This window comes from Equus caballus, chromosome 31, assembly GCF_041296265.1.
Source record: "Equus caballus isolate H_3958 breed thoroughbred chromosome 31, TB-T2T, whole genome shotgun sequence".
Lineage (NCBI taxonomy): Eukaryota > Metazoa > Chordata > Mammalia > Perissodactyla > Equidae > Equus > Equus caballus.
Genome location: NC_091714.1, coordinates 25,859,878 through 25,882,282, shown reverse-complemented (window position 1 = coordinate 25,882,282; position 22,405 = coordinate 25,859,878). Strand labels below are relative to the sequence as shown.

Genomic DNA, 22,405 nt, shown 5'->3' with positions numbered 1-22,405 from the left:
TCTTTGCCTTTATGGTCTCAAACCTACTCAGAACCTGTCAGAATATCAGTATTTAAATACCTGTTGGAGGAATTAAACGATGTATCTCCATAACTGTCTATAAAATAGCACAGACCCTGGGTGCTTGGGCCAGTACCTTCTCTCAGGATGTTCAAATCAACTAACGCATTCATTCTGCACCCGTTACAGGCCAGGCCCTGGGAAGTTCAAAGACAAGTCAGAGGCTTATTAGCCTCTCAGGACCTCACAGTCCAGCGGGCATGCTGCTGCTTTGGGGACAGCTTTGGAATTGACAAGGAGGCATGTGGTTTATGGTCACAAAGCTCTTTAAGAGTCTGGACCCACTTTGCAATTACTTTTCTTCAATTATTTTTATTACAATTTCATACATCAGATCCCAGAAAAATTCAGCTCTTTCTCGAAGGTCATCATTTGTGCTATTAGGTTATGGTTATTTTCTAAGGATGAGCACTTTGACTAGACAGGTCAGGCAAGCTGAGGGGCGAGGCTGCTCACCTCTTCAATCATGTCCAGCAGAGCTTTGTTACAGTTCTCGAACCGGGCTTTCCACGTGGCTGTGTCCTTTTCCAGCTTCTTCATTTTCTTAGTCGTCTACAGAAATCAGAGTGTTTTAATATTAATCCTGAGGAGTTAATCTATCAAAGAAGCGATTAGTTCCATATGTGATGTCAAGAAAAGCCCTTTTGTTACCAGCTGCTGAAGCAAACTCAAGTTGGATGTCAAGGACTGAAGACTAGTGAGAGGGTCGCGATTTACTTCTGAATCATCTGGGTCAGTGGCGAACAGACTTATTTGTACTGGAGCCAATTCAGGAAAAAAGAACCACTTAGGGCCATGCTGTTTTGTTGTTGCTATTTTTTTCATTTAAAATAAAAATAGCTTCATTGGGTCCCAAGAATAAGCTTGCAATTTAGATAATGTACTTTATTGAACAGAAAGGTGTCAGTGAGAAAGGTGGCCTGGCTTTTTAGCCATTCAGGTGCTGGTGATTTCGGGCGCATCTGAGGAGGAGCCCCACGAAGCAGCTTGCTATCGCTGTCCTTACGTTTGTAGAGCGCGGTGGGGCTCACGGAATGTGATGACGCGCGTTATTCACTTCGTCCTCGAGAGAGCCCACAAGGGGCTCTGGTTCTGCTTCCACGTCCGCTGAACAAGCGGGACTGAGGCTCAGAGAAGCTCAGGGAAGCGGCAGGGTGGGCCTGGAGTCGCCGCTCGCCACTGAGCGCACCGTGTGCGGCGGCCGCGGGTCCCGGCTGGGGTCGGGTGGGGTGGGGTGGGGTGGGGGGCGTGGGGCGGACACTAGTGGGCGAAGTGCAGCCTGTCTTTCTCGAACTGGAGCCTGCCCACGTTCCTGGCGGCGGGCTCTCCTCTCGGCTCAGACGGCGAGCAGCACAGGGCGCGTGATCAGGCAGCAGCCCTGCGGCCCCTGCCGCTTTGTGCCAAGCTGCCTGCCCGAGGCTGGCGCCCTCGGAGGCCGAAGGCTGGCGCTCTGAGGAAGCTAGGTGAGCCTCGAGCAGTTTTTCAATTTGGATCATTTCTTAACCACGGTAGTAGTTTATAAATTTTTTAGGCTCATCAACCCCTTTAAGAATTTGATGAAATCGATGGGACCTCTCTCAGAGAAATGCAAATATGCGTATCAAAGTTTTTTGCTAATTCTCGGATCTACCACTAAAAGTCTGTAAATGAACCCCAGATTAAGAACTCCTGATCTTAATCTTTAAGGTTGATTTCTCTTTAAGATTTGTGGAGAACAGATTGGTGCTCACCCGAGAGGAATGGGTGGGTGAAGGGCGAAAGGGGTAAAGAGGCACGTGGGTATGTGACAGAAAGGGGTAAAGAGGCACGTGGGTATGTGACAGAAAGGGGTAAAGAGGCACGTGGGTATGTGACAGAAAGGGGTAAAGAGGCACGTGGGTATGTGACAGAAAGGGGTAAAGAGGCACGTAGACTTTTGGTGGTGAACACGAAGTAGTCTGAGCAGAAGTCAAATATAATGATGTACACTTGACATTTATATGTTATAAACCAATGTGACCTCAATAAAAATAAATAAATAAAATAAAAAATAGCAAAAAAAGGATTTATTCTATCTTAAAACTATGTAATTTTGAAATAAACACATTTTCCTTCTCTAATATTTATTCCAATCTTAAAACTCTATAATTTAAAAAATTTTAAAAGGTGGATGTAACAAGTGTTGGCCTACTTAAGTTTGCTCACTAGTTGTGAAATTTATCACATTTTTTATGAAAATGTTTTGAAAAAGATGTTTTCTACACTTAAAAATGGTTAATGCCAATGCTTGTTCAGAAACATAATTCTAATGGTGATTTTGTTTTGGGAAAACACTGAATTGAATAAGATTTAAACAATACATCCCACAATGACATTAGCACCTTATATTTATAAAAGAATTTTAAGTTTAAAACTCATTTAAAATATATTAATTATTTGAACTTCACACTCTTGTGAAGTCAGCAAGGGAAACAGCGTCTTGATTTATAGATAAGAAAAATGAAATTGAAGGAAGTTAGGAGAATTGTCCAATGTGACTTGATGATTATGAGCACACCCAGAATTTGAATTTAGGCTTCCATGTTCTCATTCAAGGCTCTGTCAGTTCTGTTATACTACATATCTTCTCATCGAGGAAGAATGCTTTGAAATGGTATTTTCTACTCTAATATTCTACTCTTGCATATTTATATGAAAGCTTTTTTTAATCTTTACAAGATTAGACATTTTTTGATTTTGGTATAAACAACATAATGTTAGAGTGTTTGCTTTTGTCTTTTTTTTTTTTAAAAAAAAAGCTATCCATGGAGTAGAAAAAGAAAACATTCTTCCTCAGAGTGAAAATGTATCCTGGTGTTTTTGGGCTTTTCTTAAGATTAATTCCCCAGATACTTACCAATAAAAAAATACAGCCCAAATCTCATTTGCACCTGTAAATGTTTCACTACTTCGTGAAATGCACTGGAACATCTTAGTGAGAGAAAAGTGAACCCAAAGGAGGATCGCCTGTCAAAATAGAAAATGTCAGCATTCCGTGGGGGAGGAGCAACACTCACTTTATCCATTTCCTGTTTGAAAGCGGCAAACACCTCGTTGCTCTTTGTCAGCGTGCTCTGGAACTCCTCAAACCTTCCGGAGTAGAGAGTGAGCTGCAAACATGGGAAAGAGTAGGTCTATGTTTCGGCTGCTTCCAGAACGAAACAACTGGCCATTGTTCATTATTTGAGAAGAAAAATGATTTAGGGAAATTCTCAATACAGTATTAGTAATATGTTAAGTTCTTTTATTTCTCGAGATCACCCTAGGCCAGTGATCAACCTAGTGAGTATGACGGAAGTACTTCTTTAAAGAAAAATGAAATAAGATATGTCATCATCATTTCATTATAACACAACTTTCACCAACAAACATTCACTGAGCTCTGAACATATGCAGGGACTCGATACACAAAAGTGTTCCACATGCAGTGCCTGCTTTTGAGGGCCCTGCACTCCTGATGGGCAGACCATCCCAAAGATGAGCGGGCTACAGGACAGTGCAAACAGTGACAACGTGCCAAGGCAGGTGCCTGATCAGGGAAGCAGGCCAGTGTGAAGGGTGATCACATGATCCATGTTTTTGTGGAGAAGGTGAGCCTTGAACTTGGTCTGGAAGGAAGTGAGAAAGTAGACAAATGAAAAGACGTGATGATAGAAATGTGGGCCAGACATGGGCTAGGGCCACGGCCATCATGCAGCTTGTGCCACTCTGGGCAACTGTCTTCCATTTTAGATATTGTGGTCTTGTATATTTATGAATACAATGTTCTAGTCAATAGCAGTGAAATGTCCCTTTTCATCAGAATAGCTTATTATAGTAATTTTCTACAGATAGAAATAACGAGTCCTGAGGAAGGAATGCCTTTTTCTAATGTGCACAAAGAAGCATCAAATGGGTGAGCAGTGGCAAATGCGTGGCTCACTACAGGCGTCTGCAGAAGAGACTTTGTGCCTCCACACTCGAGGCTCACACGTGGGGCGGGAAGAGGGTGAGACAGGGAAGGAAAGTAAGTGCTTGATTGTTAGTGACAGTAATACAATAATAAAATCTTGCTTTTAAAAATAATTCTAGGATTGTGTGATCTGAGTGAGATTTAATATGGATGGTCCAAGTTAGGAAAGCCTCCATTTTAAAATGAGTCTTTGGTACCTTGACAGTCAGGAGGAGCCCAGGTCCTCCAACGGACACAAGAACTCCTTCGAGCAAAGTTGCAGAATCCAGCAGCAAAGAACCTGACACTGCCCTTGGTGGACGGGGACGGTTGGGTTACAGGCCAGAGGGAAGGCAGCAAGAGGCCAGCAGGGGTACCCGTGGAACTGTGGCCTCAAAAGCAGAGAAGAGGGTGCTGGGCAGAAAGCCAGCAGACTGGAGTGCTCCCGGTCTCCGGCAGGAGGCAGAGGGAGTGTGTGCGAGTCAAACTGAGAAAATTTGCTTCTCTAGAGCGGCTCATTCTCAAATAAGTCAGAACAGCAGAGATAACAGAATGATAACATAAAACTCGTCCATAGGATATAGGCTTTCCAAAGAAGAGTCAAACAACAGCTGGCCATCACTCTGAAATCACTTAGTGCCGCGAGTATGTGACAGAGCTTGGGGCACTCTGGTGGCCTAACATTTGTTTCTCATGATTCCTTGGCATCCAGATTAAAGGAGATTGGGTAAAGAGCTGAGGGAATTTATGGCCAGGAAGGTACCCAGGGTTTTACACACACACAAACAGTGCATAAGACAATACTTACTCTTGTTATGTGCAATGCACTCTTGACATATTCTATTTGTTTCATTTTTTTCAAAGTACTGACTGGGAGCCGCTGAACTGATTTCAGGGCCCATGAATAGTTCCAGCCTCAATTTGGGAGGCTCTACCCTAGGTGCGCTCCCGTGGGCCCAGCTGCCTAGACTGCACATGGGCTAGCTCTAGGGTGGGAGCAACTCCAGGCAGCTCACCCTCTCTACCTTCCATCCCTAAATCTGTTCATTTGCATCCGTGGCCAAGTGCTCTTGTTAATTTCTTTTTCTTACTTCCTCCCTTTGTTTTTCCAACTTCCAAGTGATTCCAGCAGAGTTATGTGGGGGTCGCACACTGTGTTTCCCCCGAGCTGGGCCTGCCCAGTGCCTCTGCAGCCCTCTAGCTGCAGACAGGTGGGGTGGGAGTACCCGGCCTTGCTGCGTCCCGAGAGTAAGCAGCCCTACCGCTGCCCTCTGCCCCTTCTCTGGGCAAAACGCTCTTTCTGGGGTATCAGTTGGGCAGACTTTGCTTCCCTTCCCCACTTTTCTCATGGCGTGGAGAAGGCAGACCCTGAGAGCGCCTGCAGTCTCGCTCCTCACCACCTCTTCTGGCCTTTGCCAGTGACAATTTTTTTCCCCTCAACTTTTTTCTTTTCTTAAATTTTTAATTGTGGTAAAATGTACATAACATAAAATTTACATCTTAAGCATTTAAATGTATGGCTCAATAGTGTTAAGTATGTTCACATTGTTGTACAGCCAATCTCCAGAACTTTCTCATGTTGCAAAACTGAAACTCTGTTCCCATTAAACAACTCCCCATTTCCATTTTTAGTGACTGTTTTTAATATTCTGCTTTTCTTCCTATTTGACCTCTTTGTCATGGGTGGCAAGCCTGTGTGGATTACCCTTTTCTCAGGCAACCAGCTTTAACCCTCTCTGCGTACCCTCACTAAAGTGTGTGCTTCCTGTTTACTGCATGGCTGTTTGCTGGCGGGATGTTCCCTCACTCTTATGCTGACGTGATGCATGTTTGGTTTGATGTGTCATATTCTGGCTCTCGCTTTGCTAGTTCAGAGAAGCATGGGACATCCAAACTTGTCCAAAGCATCCCTGCCAGAGGCAGAAACAGGAGCAGACTATTCGAGGGTTAGTACTAACAATTGCCACAACTTTTCACTTTTAAATGGACTGAGTGACATACATATTCTTTTAACAGATCACTGAATTTTAGTCACAAACATTCATCTCACATAGGAAACAGAACTGTGTTTAAGAATTGTCTTAGCAAACTTATGAGATTTGGTTTGAGAAGAAGTCCGATCACAAGAGGAGTCGCCGAGGAATCTCCTCTCATCCTGGGTAGATAAGGTGAGGACTTGGAAGTTTAAAGACTGATGACCCGTTCTCACAATTTACTCACTGATCTTTCCCCTTGGGGAGTCTTTGTGTCTGTGTTGCTGAGTTGTGTTTGTATTGCTGACTTTTCACATCTACCGCCATCTTCATCCTTATCAATCCAATGAACACTCTATTTGTAGTGACAACTGTATCCCATTGATCATCTCTGACATTTACTCTGTTGCCTTGGTTTGTGTAATTGAAAGCCAGACATCTCTTCCCTAAGTGAGAATCATGCCCCATACTGGCAGGCTGTTGTCTTATGAGTGAAAAGTGACTTCCATCTAGGAAAGCACGATCTGCCCTTCATATTTCTTTTGCTCAGATCATGGAAATGGGGACTAGGCTGCCCCTTCCTGTCACCTCACCCCTTCAGCACTATGCAAAATAATCTGTGATAGATTGTTTTTCAGGGTTTAAAAGTTTTAAAAATATAATTTTGATACTTTTCAAGAGGAACTTGTTTAAACGTTATTATACATAGGGATTTTGGGCCTCTATGTTCTTTTGATGGTTAAGTAATTATTGGAATTTTGAAAGCATCTTGAAGACAAAAGAGACAGACCAAGGAGAATCTTTGCCGAGGGAGCTGCATGCCGCAGAAGAGGAGGCAGGGGGAGGAGAGGGCCAGTGCGCTCGGCTCAGGCTTCATCAGCTCTGGAAGTTCTCCACGTCCACGAACTAGAGCTGAACAGGGTCTTAAGATCATCTTTTACATCAGTTGTTAAACTTTTTTGTAACTAAAGCCTCTTTTTGTGTCATAAATCTCTATATGGACCCTCACCTATGAAATATTAATATTAGCTCATACGCTAATTGTTAGTTTTTCTATTAGTATTATTATCACTAGATTGAGTTTAATTAGGCAATGTTTTTGACTCTCTCATTGATTGCTGTATCTCCAACATCTAGAACCATGCCTAGCACCTAGAGGTGCTTAATCAGTATTGGTTGAGTTATTTATGCTTATGATGGACCAGGCACAGACATAAGTGCTTTGCATACATAGCTTGAACATGAGCTGCATATATTACATATTCATTAGCTCATTTTCCTTTTATAGACATAATCAAACATGTGAATAATTGCCATTCATAGCTGCTGAGCGAGAGCTGATACAATGCCAAAAACAGCTACATTTTAGATGGTAGCTGCTGCCTCACGTGCTGTCACGTTTCGGAAATCCTGAAAAGTAATGGGCCTCCCAAAGGTCGGAGGACTCCAGGTTGGCTCACTGATCATTACAGCATCCATATTTTACAGACAACGACATTTAGGTCCGGGAGGTTTAGGTGAGTTGCACAGTCAGACAACTTCTCAGCAAAAGAGCCAGGAATCTGATCCTTGTCCCTGGACTCAGTCCAGGATTGAGAGATGGATGAGGAACACTGGCAAGTCCAGAACCCCTGCTAGGTGCTTTTTCAAATTTGAGAGGCATAGGCAGGAATTGGATCACCCTTTTATGTTTTATTTCATGGGTCATTAGAAGCCTAGATTCTGATGCCAGCTGAATGACTCACTCTCAGCCCAGAGTCTAATGGTATTAATGTAATCTCCTCAAGCCCTTTATCTTCATGGAGTGTAGAGGAGTAGGGATTGCTTGTAACAGATGATGCGCATGATGAGAATAGCTTCAAGCGTTGTCTTTTGTGCCCCTCAAGGCTCTGTCCTGTGATGGGGCAGAGACAGAGCTGGAAGCCCTGACTTGATTCTCTGGACTCCCCGCGGAGAGGCTGCACCTCCTTTCTCCTGCCTGCTCCTGGTTGGGGAGCCCCTACTGCTGACATCAGCCCCACACCATGATGTGGTGGGGTCCCTGACAGCCTAAAGGAAGACCTTGAGTTTGTAACTCGAGCCTAGTCTTTCAACTCTGGTTCCTTTGATTCTATTAATGGTAAAATATATTTTGGTTCTAATTTCTATGTAGTTAGTATTTTAAATCTATTTTGTATATTATCTCACCAGGAAAAACAATTCGTGGTTGCATTTGGTGCACACAAGGAAAAGGATGCTTTAGGAAAGTTGGATATCAAAATGTTATCTGTGTTTTTATCTATGCAGTGGTAGAATTTGTGATTTTAAGTTTCTTATTTTCCTTATTTGCTTTTTTATGAACAAGTATTCATTGAACTTGTTCATTCATACAATGAACAAGTAGTTTTTTTTTATAATGAGCAAGTATTCAGCAGTCAGCACATAAACATTTACACGTGAATTATGCAGATCTTAGTTAGTGTAGCTGCGCAGCTCTGAAGGCTTCCAGTTGCCTCACCTTCTGTGGATTTGCTCTCACTTTACGGTCCCTTTAGCCTCGGGCAGCAGGGGAGCTATAGCTCCTCAGTGGCCCTCCAGTGGCAGAACGACTGTCCTGAAATCTGACCGGGCAGTTTGCCAGGAGGGCAGAGCCCCAGGGGCACGGGAAAGACCCATAGGCCTGGCTTTCCTCCAGAGTCAGCTGTTGCTATTTTTGAGTCTGAATTGTTGTTATTTTTGAGTCTAAAATATGAATTTGTAGTCCAGTCAAAACACACACATGACGTCACAAGGCCAAATCAAAATGGCTCCTGATTTGTCTGCCATTTCCAGTCATTCGCCACTGACAAGGCCCACCTCTGCTAGCACAAAAACTTGGGCACTGACTCTATTTTTCTAATTTCCTTTTATTATGAATAGTATCAGACTTGTAAGGGCATTTTCAATGTTGACAGTTGTAGATAGTGCGTCTGAAAAGATTACCTTTTATTCTTATCTTACTAGGGTGATGGGGGAGGAGAGAGAGAGGATGTACGACCTGATAGGCGGGAACCTGGACACCAGCTTATGCTGGTTGACCGTCTTGGCGCCCTCACTTGTATGTCAACAAACCTTTTTACTGGAGGTTATTGGTGCAGAGCATTTATTTTTCTTAGATATAATATTATGTTTTCATTTTTACTTAAAAATAATAAATATGGAGTTATTCTTCATTTCCAGCTCCTGTTCCCCCTCCCCTGCCACGTGTAAGGCCTTGTGCAGGCTCCCTTTGGCTCACAGCCTCTTACTTGGGAACAGCAAGGCAAGCCCCCCGTGCACTGTGGCCCCGCTTCACCTGAGCCTGCAGGACTGTCTCCTGTTCCTTCAGCACTTTGGCCTGAAGCTTCCACTCTGCCGCCTGGTTCAGCAGCTGTGAGAGAGACAATGCGTGGAAAGACAGTCAGATTGCCTTGTAAATTGCCATTTGGTTGTAACTTATATATAAACTTAATAACTTGCTAGTTAACCCCCTTAAGTAATTTTTTGGGAACTTTGTAAAGAATCTAAGAAAGCTAAGAAAATGACTAGTCTTAAAAGTTGGATTCTCAACTAAATATTAGGGTTCTAATGGAAAAAAAAAGGGAAAAATAGTCTCCAACTCAAGCATAAAATCACACAAAATTCAACCTCCCACCAAATTCTGGAATCTTCTCTAGCAATCCTGACCAACATCATTTGGCTTCTGCTTGAACAGTTCCACAACATCCCCACCTGGGACATTGTTGTGAGCAGCTGTTCCTTTATGGCAAACCCAAAGTTTTTCTCCTCGACCACTGTGCTCCACCCTTAGCATGCATCAGAATCTCCTAAGGATCATGTAAAAATGCAGATCCCTCTCAGAGACTATGAGCTGGAAAGTACAGGTTGTGTGGACTCTGTACTTATAGCAAATACCAAGAATGGTTTGGATATTGGTGGCCGTGGTTTACATTTTGAGAAACACTGGCTTAGAAATTTGACCTATTGTTCTGAATCTTGTGTAAGGTTTACAAGATGAGCCTCATCCCTCTTCCAGAAGGCAGCCCTTCAAGTACAACCAAGGCCTTCATATCAAACATGAGCAGAACTCGGAGCTGATGGGTTAAATTGAAAACGTTGTTTTAGGCATAAAAATGACACACACATTCGTAAAACACACCATTTTAACTTAAAAATGTATGTTCATTTATTTATCAATTTTGATGTAGGGCTGTGGTCTCTGTTTGGGTATGTATGGATCTTTTGATTGGAATTCAGAGGTTTGTTTTGTTTTGTTTTGTTTTTTTGGTGAGCAAGATTGTCCCTGAGCTAACATCTGTGCCCATCTTCCTCTATTTTGTATGTGGGACGCCTCCACAGTGTGGCTTGATAAGCAATGCATAGGTCTGTGTCAGGAATCTGAACTTGTGAACCCCGGGACACTGAAGCAGAGCATGTGAACTTAACCACTATGCCACCTGGCTGGACCCCAGAGCTTTATTTTGTTTTTACAAAAATCATATCCATAATGTGCCATACAAGGATTTATAATATTTTTTCTTTTTTAAACAATTGTGCTAGAACCTAAAGATATTTCTGAAGTTGCCTGATTGGATAATTCTCTAGAGTTTTACAACTGTCTCAGTCTTCTACAGCTACTCACATGGAGTTTGAAAATTGCTTTTTGCTATTTGCTTGCATTTAGTCTTTCAAAGCATTAAGCGTAGTTTTCCTAGAAACATCTTTCTTTCCACACTGACTTCATCAGTTTATGTGTAATTCTGTTGATGTACATGATACAAAAACCAGGACAACTGCAGAGAAGAGGCTTTCGGGCCGAGGGCTGATTCTTGGTCTGCTCCATCTGACTTAGCTGGGCCACCCTGTGTAGACATTCCTGAGGGGCTGACTGACACAGTAGTCAGAGTGCTGGGCGTCAGTGCGTCTACAGAGAGAAAGGCTGACAGCCTTGGGTAATGTGGCTGGTCAGTCAGGTGGCTGTCAGTTAAGAAGTTTCTGTTGTATTCGAAGATAGGCTGATTTAAATTTCTTTTCTTTTTGTTTATCCCCTTTGTAAAAAAACGTCCATGAGGTCCATGCAGTACTTTTGTAATCAGAACAAAAAAACAATAAAATCATTCTTTTTAAAAACTTGAAGGCATCTTTTTTTCTTATCCAAGTTTATATTTTTCCCGTGGCTTGATCCCTCCATTTGTAAAATGGGTTCTCTCTGTTCTTTGATGCCTCCCAGTGAGAGGGAAGATCAATTCTTATGGAAGTGCAGTTGACTCAGAGTATGAGGGGTCTGGGGCAGCTACGAGCAGAAGACGGGCAGCGCCCCCCTGGCCGTCTGAGCAGTGTGCGGGCAGTGTCCCTGGCCCTTGCTTCCCCTCGCAGGCTGAGGAGCCCTGCCTGATGGGTGGTCCCCAATCAACAGGGAGGCATGTGGCTGCCTCTTCTGTTTGGGTGAAGAAGCCCCCCAGCTCTAACTTGATATTTCATCACTTTCAAAAAGAAGCATCAAACCAACAGCAGAATATCTATTTTCTAGGATTCTGAATAATTAAATGCTTCTTTTCTTCCTCTGAGAGCTAGGTTGTAGATGGATTTAAAAATTAATCTTTTTATTAAGAGCACATGGACTTCTGACTTGAAATTATCCAATGTCCATCAGGTTATGTTCTCTAAAATTCATGCTTTTGTTGCTACTTTTGAAAATGGAAGTTATTTTTAAATCACTATTCTAACAAATTAAAGTAATTGTAGTCTGATTTTGGGTAAATGCAAAGCTTGTGATCAAATGTTAAATGGCCAAATTTGAATAATCCATCCATTGACTGTGTCTTAAATCTCTCTCCCCAGCAACAGACACACACTTGCACCGTGGCCCTGAAACTGGCCTCTGAGTGCGCTGTCCTCTCACAGGGCCGGGCGCAGGGTCCAGGCCCACAGGGATGTGGAGTTGTGTTGGAAGTGTGACCAGCACATCCTGGTCACTCAGCAGCATACGACCTTATACAAGGTGCATGTCCTCTTTGAGCCTCAATTCTCTCCTCTGGACAATGACCCCACAGCTGTTTTGCAGCGTTTGGGGTTGACGTACGAGATGTCAGTAAAAGCCACCACTCAGCTTCTTAAACTAAAGACTCAGGAGTTGTGCTGACTCCTCCCTGTCCTCACTGTTGCCATCTTCAGTTCAGAGCCGTGCCTGTTGGTTTCACATCAAAAACATAATTTTTTGTCCATGTCCAGCTCTCCTTCTCCACTGCCACCTCCCTCAGCCAAGCCGTCCCCACACCCACTGAGACTGCTTCAGGGGCCTCCCCACCACTCTCTCCTCGCTCCCTTGCCCTTCTTGAGCTCATTTTCCACCCAGGGGCCAAATCCATCTGTTACAGATACAAAGCACATCGTGTCACTTCCTTTGCTAAAACTACCCAGTACTTTCCCATTGTATTTAAAGTCCAAACTACTTTCCAAGCCTGCAGAGTTACACAGTTTGGCCGTCTCAGCCTCTCCAACTTCATTTTGACCCTTCCTCCCACTGGGTCAATGTGTTCTTGCTTCCTCGACCTTTTCCTATTTCTGGAGGATGCCAAGCTGGTGCCAGCATTGGGCCTTTGTCACTGCTGCAGACACTGCTGCTGGAGACCGCTTCCCTGGGTCCTTCTGTCAGGCAGGGCTAGGCTCCAGCATCCTCCTCCAGGAGGCCATCCTGTGATCCAGTCTAAAGTAGGGCCCCTCCTGCTGCCTCTTCTCAGTTCCTCCTCATTTCCCCAGGAGCACTAATCATTATCTGAAGTTATCGTCCCTCATTTGTTTGCTATTTATAGCCTATCGCTGCCCAGTTAGATTCTAGTCTGCACGCTGAGACGTGGCCTTCTGGGTCTTGTCCACATCTGTCCCTCAGCATCTAAGATGGTGTTTAGCATATGACAGGTGCTTGAAAAAGATTTGTTGAATGGATGCGTGACCATTTTATGTACAAGATAGTGTAGGTACAGTGCCTCCTACTGGGCTGGCCAACTTAGTTCTCCAGGGAAGCTCAGGCTCCCTCTCCATCGGTCTAGTGCTCTAGGACCATTATCAAAAATAACTTTCTCAGTGGCTCTCAGACCCCAAGGCAGACCAGACAAATACACAGATTCAAACGATAAATACATATTCCTTTTCTTGTTTGTGTCGCTCCTCTGCTTCCTGCATCATTTCTTGCGCCTGCTCCAGCTTCGCGTCCACCAGCTTCTGCTGTAGTTCTCTGTGTTTAAATATTTTGTCCAGATGCTGAGGAAAAAATAAAGGGCACACATCAGGCTTGACTTATCGGTGCTGAAAATGTAAAATCAAGAAGTGATATTCACACAACCACGAATTCTTCAGGTTTTAAGAAGGAAAAAAAGAGGGGAATTAATGCATTGACATTATTTATAGTTTTACGCAAAAGCCATAAACTGGCGAAGGCCCTGGCAGGTTGCCCCACACAAAGATGGCTGCCGTGGGTGGCGCTGCCCCCGCTCAGCAGTGTGCACTCCAGAGGAGCGGCGCTCTCTCTAAATCTGGTGACTGTGAGGCACGCTACAGAGATGGGCGGCACAGCGGTACTCACACTTGCTTTTTGGCTCTTTCTATGAGTAAAAAACCGCTTTTAATCGCAACATTAATACGATTTATTGTGAATTCTCCTCTACATTCTTGCCTCAAGGGTTGTGAGGAAGTTCTGGGCACCAGCATGTGGCTCCGGGTCTGGGACTGGGTGGGGAGCCCCCTGCTTTCAACTCTGTTGCTCTAGGGGGCAAGATGAGGCCAAAGGTCGTGTCACAGATGAACTGATACACACACGTGCTACTGCTGCCCGCAGGACTTTTGACCTCTCTGCTGCTTGGTGAAGAGAAGCTTCTAACTCTGCCTCGCGTGGAGAATTTCTTGGTCATCAGAAGTCTCATTGGCAAGAGGACACATGGGACTCTCTCCCTGGGCCTCACCTACAGCTGATCCCAGGAGCGGCCAGCTGATCTAAGCTGTCTGAGGTCTCTCTGGAGAGTGTGTGTATTTCCTTTCAGCTCCTTCCCCTTTGCTTTCACTCGAGCCTCTACTCTGGGGCAGAGCTGATCCCATAGGAGATGGACGCAGCATGGCTTCTGTTTGCTGTGAGGAGTCTCCTGATTCGCCTAACGGCTGCTGCCATGGTGCTGGCTCAGTTTTTTCTCGATAAAACGTCAGCATGTGGCCAACAGAGTCACTTTGACTATATTATGGTACATTTTAAGGCAGAGGTTTAAAATGTGGGTGGGATGGGGAAAGGAATATGATATATTAAAATCCTGAGGGGGCATCTGGAGTCTTAAAAACATATTAAATATTAAAAGATAATTTTGGAATAATAAACGATTCTTATAGTCCCTCTAAAGTAAACTATTGAAAGCAAAACCCTTTTGGCTTTCATGCCTGTGGATAAGAGATTTAATTTTGTGGCCTCTGCTTCCCATCTATAAAATGTGGATAATGTTGTTTTCTAGTGCATAAGATTTTTGAGACTCTTGAACGACGTATTGTATATAAAGTATAGTCTTAGCACATTGTCTGGCACAAACCAAGCACTGAATAAACAATGCCATTACTGTTACAATTATTACACTATTAATACCGTTATTAAATTGTGGGGTATATAGAATACAGACCCATAATTTAGATGACGTGGTGCTTCTCAAGAGGAAGTGTGTGAGATACTTTTTGGCTCTAAAGCGAGAGTTTTATAAGGGCTGAGAAAGACTGTTTTCAAGGATAACTGTGCTCTTGCCTACCACTTTCTTTTTTTATTATAGTTTTCTTTTTATTGAGGTCATGTTGGTTTATAACATTGTGTAAATTTCAGTCTATATTGTTATATTTCAGCTTCTGTATAGAGTACATTGTGTTCACCACCAACAGTCTAGTTTTTCCATCTGTCACCATACACATGTGCCCCTTTCCCCCTTTGCCCTCCCTCCACCCCCTCCCCTCAGGTAACTATCAATCTGTTCTCCTTACCTATGTGTTTGTTTGTTTGTCTTCAACATGTAAGTGAAATCATACAGTAACTATCTTTTTCTGTCTGAATTATTTCACTTAGCACAATACCCTCAAGGTCCATCCATGTTGTGGCAAATGGTACAGTTTTGTCTTTTTATGGCTGAGTAGTGTTCCATTGTGTATATATACCACATCTTCTTTATCCTTTCATCCGTTGAGGTGCACTTTCTATTTATTGCCTTTGTTTTGCAGTGATTCCAGTTTGAAGAAATCTCATATGACTTCCAGCCAGGTATTTTCTAATACGTGTGTTTTTATTTTGGTTAGTAAAAGAAATCCAATCCTAAATATGAAGCGTGTGAGAGGGCTCGCCACATCTTCCTTATTAGCCAAGTCCCCACCTTCACAGCCCAGATCTGGACCTACTTACAGCGCCTCTACGTGGTTTGGTCTGGTTCTCACCTCCTCTCTGAGCTCGTACTGATCAATGATGCTTTTCAGTTTCTCTGCAAGCTCTGTGTTCTCCTGACACAGCTTCATATTTCGCTCACTCTGCTGCTCAATCTGGGCCTGGATATCCGTCAGGGTGCTCTGGAAATGATTTGTGATCTCCTTCCTTTTCTCCTCCTCCTCACGTGCCCGCTGAAGGGTTTCCTCCTGTGGATGAAAAGCAAAATATTTTGTGATGCCGGTTTGCGTGCACTCTTGGTTTATAGAACGCAGGGTTAGGTCGGTGAGAGGTGAGGAGTGTACAGGGTAAGGAAGATGTTCTCCTCAATTGTCCAGAGTTAACGTTGCTGAGCCCCCAAATAAATGTATGAGCAAAGGTTTCAGCTGTGAATACACAGCCACTCTGAGCAGGTGCAGTGAGGACCTTGAATTTGATAGTTGGTGACGAATAGGCTTGTTTTAAAGATGACGGGACTCCTGCTTAGTGAATGAACTGCAGTGATCTCTAACAAACGTGCTATGGCACAATTCTGATCTTTGGCTGTGGCCTGGAGAAAAGGCCGCGCGGTTTACTGATTGATGAGACAGAGCATGTGTTCCCTTGGTTTGGTAAAGAAAGAAGAACTATAGATCTTTATTCCTCTATCAAAATTATGGCATATTAACCACACAATTGTATTATCTAAGTTTAGTAAATATAAGTGATCACAATATAAACTTTTTCTTAATAAGAAAAAACTTTCATCCAAGAGCTTAAAAAGGAAACTAGTTGTAGATTAATTACAGTAATTAAAGAATGTGACAGGAAACCTTTGAAAATAAGGGGGATATTTTATTTCTGAAAGAACGGTCATCCCACATGTCACATAGGGTTATGGAAATGTTAAATGCAAATTCTGAATCTGAAAGCAGTAGTGAGTTTCTAATCTTCTTTAACTCTAAAATGAAATGTCTAATGTTTCTCTCTTCCACTTTGTTAATATTCAGAGTTGGAAATTAACTTTCATGCCATTTCTGTTCTATTTTCTCCTAAATCAGAACTCTCCATTCACTGCTAGCTACTAACAATGTATCTAAATTTTCCCCATATCCTGATTGATGGTTGTTGGCTTTGTGATTATTCCTTTCATTCTTTTGGAATAAAAGGGTTTAATATTGCTACATCATACCAAAGATAGAAACACTGCTGACAAGTGATACAGACATTTTAGGATTCCTTTCAGTTCTGGCTAATTGTTATTATGAAAGCTTGCTTCATTGTTGGCAAGTAAAATTATATGGCATTTAGTTGCCTACCATGATCAAATTATGTAACAGGATTTTTAAAAAGACATAATGATTTAAACAGAAGAAATTGTGCAAATCTTTATTATGATGGTAGAATAATGTGATCAAAATAAAAACTGATGCTGAAAATATATGCTGTGGAAATATTTTAATTTATCAATAGATGTCCTCTTTCCTCTACAATATTAACATATTTTCTAACTTCCGATATCAGAATCATAATTTATTCATGGTATAAACATTCATTGAGTGACAATTTCTTAGGGATGTTATAGAAGTTATTTGCACTTCCTAATCCGAGGAAATTAACTGAGAGGTCATTTCCCTGAACTTTGTCTGCTAACACTTTTATATGTATTTTACTAAAAATGATTATGACCATCTACGTGCCACTGAATATACACGTGATGGTGACCGTGTCCTTACTGCTCCTGATTCGCTCAGAAGTCAGCAGCTTCCTAGGTGTAGAACCACAGATCACGGCCCGAATGCCGTTTGCATTTAGACTGTTCCCCCTGTCAGTGAGCTTCCTGCTGGCAACTGGCTACAGAAAGAAGTCCCGGATGTATTAAACGCATGTGAAACCATCACAGCACCCAATCCTGGCCCACAAAATGGCATCTTGCATTTTACGTTACGTTGTTTCTCAATGAAAGAAAGATAAATCCAGCAAAATCTTATAAAACTTGTGTCTATTGATAAAGAATTTAGAATGATTTGGATGGTGTCTGAGATAAAATTTTCTTTATCAAGTGTATTATTCAAAGTGAAAATTAATAATGCCAATAATTGAAGGACTAAGTCTGAAATAACTAAGAAAACAAACTTTGTAAGCATCATTGTGCATATTAGAACTGGTGCCTGGCACATAACCCATAGGTGCCTGGTAAGTGTGTATTTAGTGAATCAATGGCTTGTTAACTTACATAGAAACATATAAGTAACTTGGACTGCGTAATTCCTATAGTCCCTTCCACATCAAAATTCTGTGATATTCTGATAACAGATCATACTCACCCCTTTATTAAAATCATGTTTCCTGAGACACTTACCCATTTCTTACTGGGCAGTTGTTTTTCAGTATAATTTGAAGCTCAGATTTATTGCTTCAAATATATGTAGTATTTTGTTGAAATAAGCCCATGTCTCAGACTTTCACTGGTCTTTTTCTAAATTATCCTAAATTGTGAGGTTTTGTGGGATTTTTTTGACTTATTGATGAATAAATTTTAATAAAGAATAGTAAAGGTTAAAATTTATGGTAGTGGAAAGGGTCTGGGTATGCATTCTCTTCCTCTATCTTCCCCAGCTCCTGGCACGTGGATTTTTGAATCAGATTCACTTATGCTGTTTCACTAGCGTGGCCAAGGAAGCTCATGCCACAGCGACCCTTCTATAGATAACAGCTGTAAACTCGGACAAAATGCAAGAAACAGCTAATTAAAGGCATTAGAGAGTCAACAAAATCAGGCAGATTTTGGAGGGAAGTTGACACCTGTAAAAAGGAATAGTATGTTGTAAGTTTCCCATTTTGTATAGCTTTTAGCTTGAGGGGAGGCTGCAATTGGCAGCTGCACAGGATGGTTAAAACTCTCATAGAAAACCTACCATCTTTCTGATCCAAAGAATAAAAGTACAGAGTTCTGGGCAACTATAGTTACTGGAAGGTGAGGGGAGATTCCCGGGAAAGAGAATCGAAGCGAGAGAGAGCCCTAAATTCTGTGAATAAACTGCCCAAATCTTTGGCTGACCCTGAACCACACATGTGCAAGGCAGACTCAAAGCAACTTAGCTAAGGAAAAAAGAAAGAAACTGAGATTTGAGCTGCTGCCCAAAAGAGATTTGGTAGTTTGGTTCTAACCAAGTTAACTGCCTTCCAAAGAAAAAAAGAATCAACATTTTTCAAGGAGTATCTTACAATCCATGTTCTCCACAACACAACATCCAGGATACAACCTGCAATGACTTGACACGAACAAGAAAATGTGACCCATTCTCAAAAGAAAAGACTATCAGAGAAGGCCTATTCCATAATGACCCAGGAGTGCAGTTATCAGAAAAGAATTTTAAAACTGGTATTATAACTATGCTCATTGATATAGAGGAAAATACTATCTCAATGAATGAAAAGATAGGGAAATCTCAGGAGAGAAAAACAGTCTGTAAATAAGAATCAAATGGAAATTCTGGAGTTAAAAGTTACAAAATATGAAATTTAAAAATCACTGGATGGACTTAGAATAGAGATGACAGAGGAAAGAGTCAGTGAATGTGATAACAAACTAATAAAATTATCTAATCTGAAGATAGAAGAGAGAAAGGATTGGTGAAGAACATGGAGAGAGACTCAGGACCTGTGAGACAACATCAAAGGTCTAACACAAATAGAGTTAGAATCTCAGAAGGAAAGGAGAGAGAGAGACTGGGACAGAAAAAATATTTGAAGAAATAATGGCGGAAACTCCCCCAAATTTGGTGAAAGACATAAATTACAGATAAGGGAAACTCAGCAAATGCCCAAGAAGAATAAATAGGAAGAAAACCGCATCTGGGCATAAAGCAGTCAAAGTTCTAAAAACCAAAGACCAATAGATAAATGACATATCACATATAAGGGGACAACAATTCAAATTATTCTTGATTTTCGTCAGAAATTATAGAGGCCAGAATATAGAATCTATAAAAGACTGAGAGAAAGAAAGAAAAGAAAAAAACCCCTTGTTAACCCAGAATTCTATATCCAGTGAATATAGTCTTCAATAATAAAAGCAAAAGAAAGACATTTTTTTTTAAAGATTGGCACCTGAGCTAACAACTGTTGCCAATCTTCTTCTTCTTTTCTTTTTTTTGAGGAAGATTAGCCCTGAGCTAACATCTGCTGCCAATCCTCCTCTTTTTGCTGAGCAAGACTGGCCCTGAGCTAGCATCCATGCCCATCTTCCTCTACTCTATATGTGGGACGCCTGCCACAGCATGGCTTGTCAAGTGGTGCCATGTCCGCACCCAGGATCCGAAGCAGCAAAGCCCAGGTCCCTGAAGTGGAACGTGGGAACTTAACTGCTGCACCGCCAGGCTGGCCCCAAGAAAGACATTTTAAAGATGAAAAGAAAATAAGATAATTGATTTCCAGCAGACTTGTAGTATAAGAAATGCTGAAGGAAGTTCTTCAGGCTGAAGGGAATGAGACAAAACAGAAAAACTTGAAGCTTCTGAAGGAATAAAATACATCAGAAACGGTAAATATCTGGGTAAATAAAAACAGTTTTTGCATTTAATTTTTAAAGAAACAGATGATTGTTTAAAGTAAAAATTATAACAAAATTATATATATATAATATATATTATATAATTATATATATTATATAAAATATATAAAATTATATATAAAAAATTATAACGTTGTCTCACGGGCCTTATAAATGTACATAAAGGTAATACTCATCACAGTTACAGGTTAGAGGAGGGGGAAGTAAATGGACCTATTTAGTTGCAATGCTTCAATATATTATGTGAAATTACGTGAAAGTATTAACTCCAGGTGGACTATGAAAAGTTAAGAATGTATGCAGTAATCACAGAGCAACCACTATAAAGGCAAAGAGGTACAGTTAAAAATCCAACAGAGAAATTAAAATAGAATTTTAAAGGCATTCAAATAATCCAAAGGAAGTCAGAAAAAGAACAAAGGAACAGAAAACAGAGTGACAAATAGTAAATAAACAATAAAATGGTAGACATATATCCAACCACACTAATAATTACATGATATGTTAATAGACTCGTGCTCTAATTGAGAGGCAGATACAGTGAGAGAAAGTAAGCAAGGTCCAACTCTACACTGTCTCTAAGAGATGCACTTTAATATAAAGACCCAGGTTGAAAATAAGTGGATGGAAAGAGATGTACCATGCAAACAATGAGAGTAAGAAAACGGGAGTGGCTATATTGACTTCATATAATGTAGACATCATGATAAAGATTATTACTGAAGAACCTTTCATAGTGATAAAAAAGTCTTCATCAAGGAGACATAACAATCATAAATGTGTATATACCTAATACCATTGCTTCAAAGTACATGAAGCAAAAATTGACATGATTAAAAGGAGAAGTAGACAATTCCATAATTATACTAGGAGGTTTTTAACACCCATTCCTCAGCAATTGATAGAGCAATCAGACAGAAATTTAGTAAAGACATAAATGCTCTAGAGCTAATTGTTACTTGCACGACATTACATCTATCATCTGAAGAACACACATTTTTTCCAAGTACCATGTATGTTCATTAAGATAGACCATATATGATGGGCTATAAAAATTAAACAAAACTTCTTGAGGCCAGCCTGGTGGCATAGCGGGTGGCACAGCGGTTAAGTTCGCGTGCTCCACTTTGGTGGACTGGTACAGACCTAGTACCACTTATCAAGCCACGCTGTGGCAGGGGTCCCACATATAAAATAGAGGAAGATGGGCGCAGATGTTAGCTCAGCAGGAGGAGGAAGATTGTCCACGGATGTTAGCTCAGGGCTAATCTTCCTCAAAAAAAAAAAAAAAATTAAACAAAACTTCCAAACAATCCACAAGTCAAAGAAAAAATCAGAAGGAAAATTAGAAAATATTTTGAATGTAAATCCTGATTTTGATACTTAAAATATGCATGACCTTGGACAACAGATTTTGGATTGCTGAGTCTCAGTTTCTTCACCAATAAAATGGAGATATTGATCCTCACAGGGTTGTTGTGAAGATTAAATAAGATAACGTGTAAAGCAGGTAGCACAACTCCTGGAATAATAAGGATTCTTAATTCCAATGTTCCTAACTGTAAACCAGGACTGAGGGTGTGTGGCTCTATCTACAGGGTCTCCTGCCACTGCCATCATTCGGTCCCTGAATGAGACCCAAAGAGGCCCAGACACACCCTCCCACTCCTTAAATCTCTTTGTTGATATATCTGTTGACTTAATTTCTAGCTCTTTACTATACACACTCCTGAAAGCCAGCAGATTTATAGAAACATAGAACCTATTATTGAATATGTACCTTGAGCTGAGGAGGACGCTTCCATCCCAGACCCCATCTGACCTGGGTTTTCATTGTCCCTAGTGCAAAGGCTGAAGAGATGCCAGAAGCTCATCTCCTACAACTCACAGTTTGAGAGTTGGGGTTCACCACACTGGCCTCCCACTCCCAGACATCAAAACCAATTCTGGAATGTGAGGAGCCACTGTCCTCTTGTATTTTTCTTCTTAACTCCATTGTACAAGCTCAGCAATGATCAAAATCTCTCTATTATTTCTTAAAGTATCTCCTTTTAAACAGATGTAATAACTATCTCGCAGGAATATTGGTGTCTAATTAATTCTTATTTGTTGAAAGCTTTAAGATCTCCAACTGGAAAAGGGATTGTAGACACATGCAGAATTATCTCGGAGAACTCGGCATCTTGCTTCCTTGAATGGAGCTAATGTCTGCGTGTAGTTGAATTAGCCACACTGCTAGAGGCTCATGCTGTGATTGATGAAGCCCACGCAGACTGCGTGAAGAGATCAGTCTATTATTTTTAGATTGAATAATTACATCTGAGGAGCCTCAGTGTTTTTCCAGTAGTTTCTTTTTTCAGCTGACTATTGACATTTTGGCTCTTAATCTTGCTTTATTATGTCAATTAGTTTTGTGTCATTTTATTTCATGTCATGCA

The 22,405-nt window shown here is 41.5% G+C and overlaps 1 protein-coding gene across 2 annotated transcripts in view; it reads right to left on the bottom strand.

Moving 5' to 3' along the window:
• Positions 1-22,405, bottom strand: part of TXLNB (taxilin beta) — a 43,898-nt gene that overhangs the window by 4,168 nt on the left and 17,325 nt on the right. For both annotated transcript variants that reach the window (XM_023633170.2, XM_023633171.2), the window contains 5 exons: positions 15,427-15,621; positions 13,120-13,239; positions 9,296-9,370; positions 3,096-3,188; positions 517-612 (listed from right to left, as the gene is read on the bottom strand). In XM_023633170.2, the coding sequence (XP_023488938.2) occupies positions 517-612; positions 3,096-3,188; positions 9,296-9,370; positions 13,120-13,239; positions 15,427-15,621 (579 nt within the window). The remainder of the gene's footprint in view (positions 1-516; positions 613-3,095; positions 3,189-9,295; positions 9,371-13,119; positions 13,240-15,426; positions 15,622-22,405) is intronic.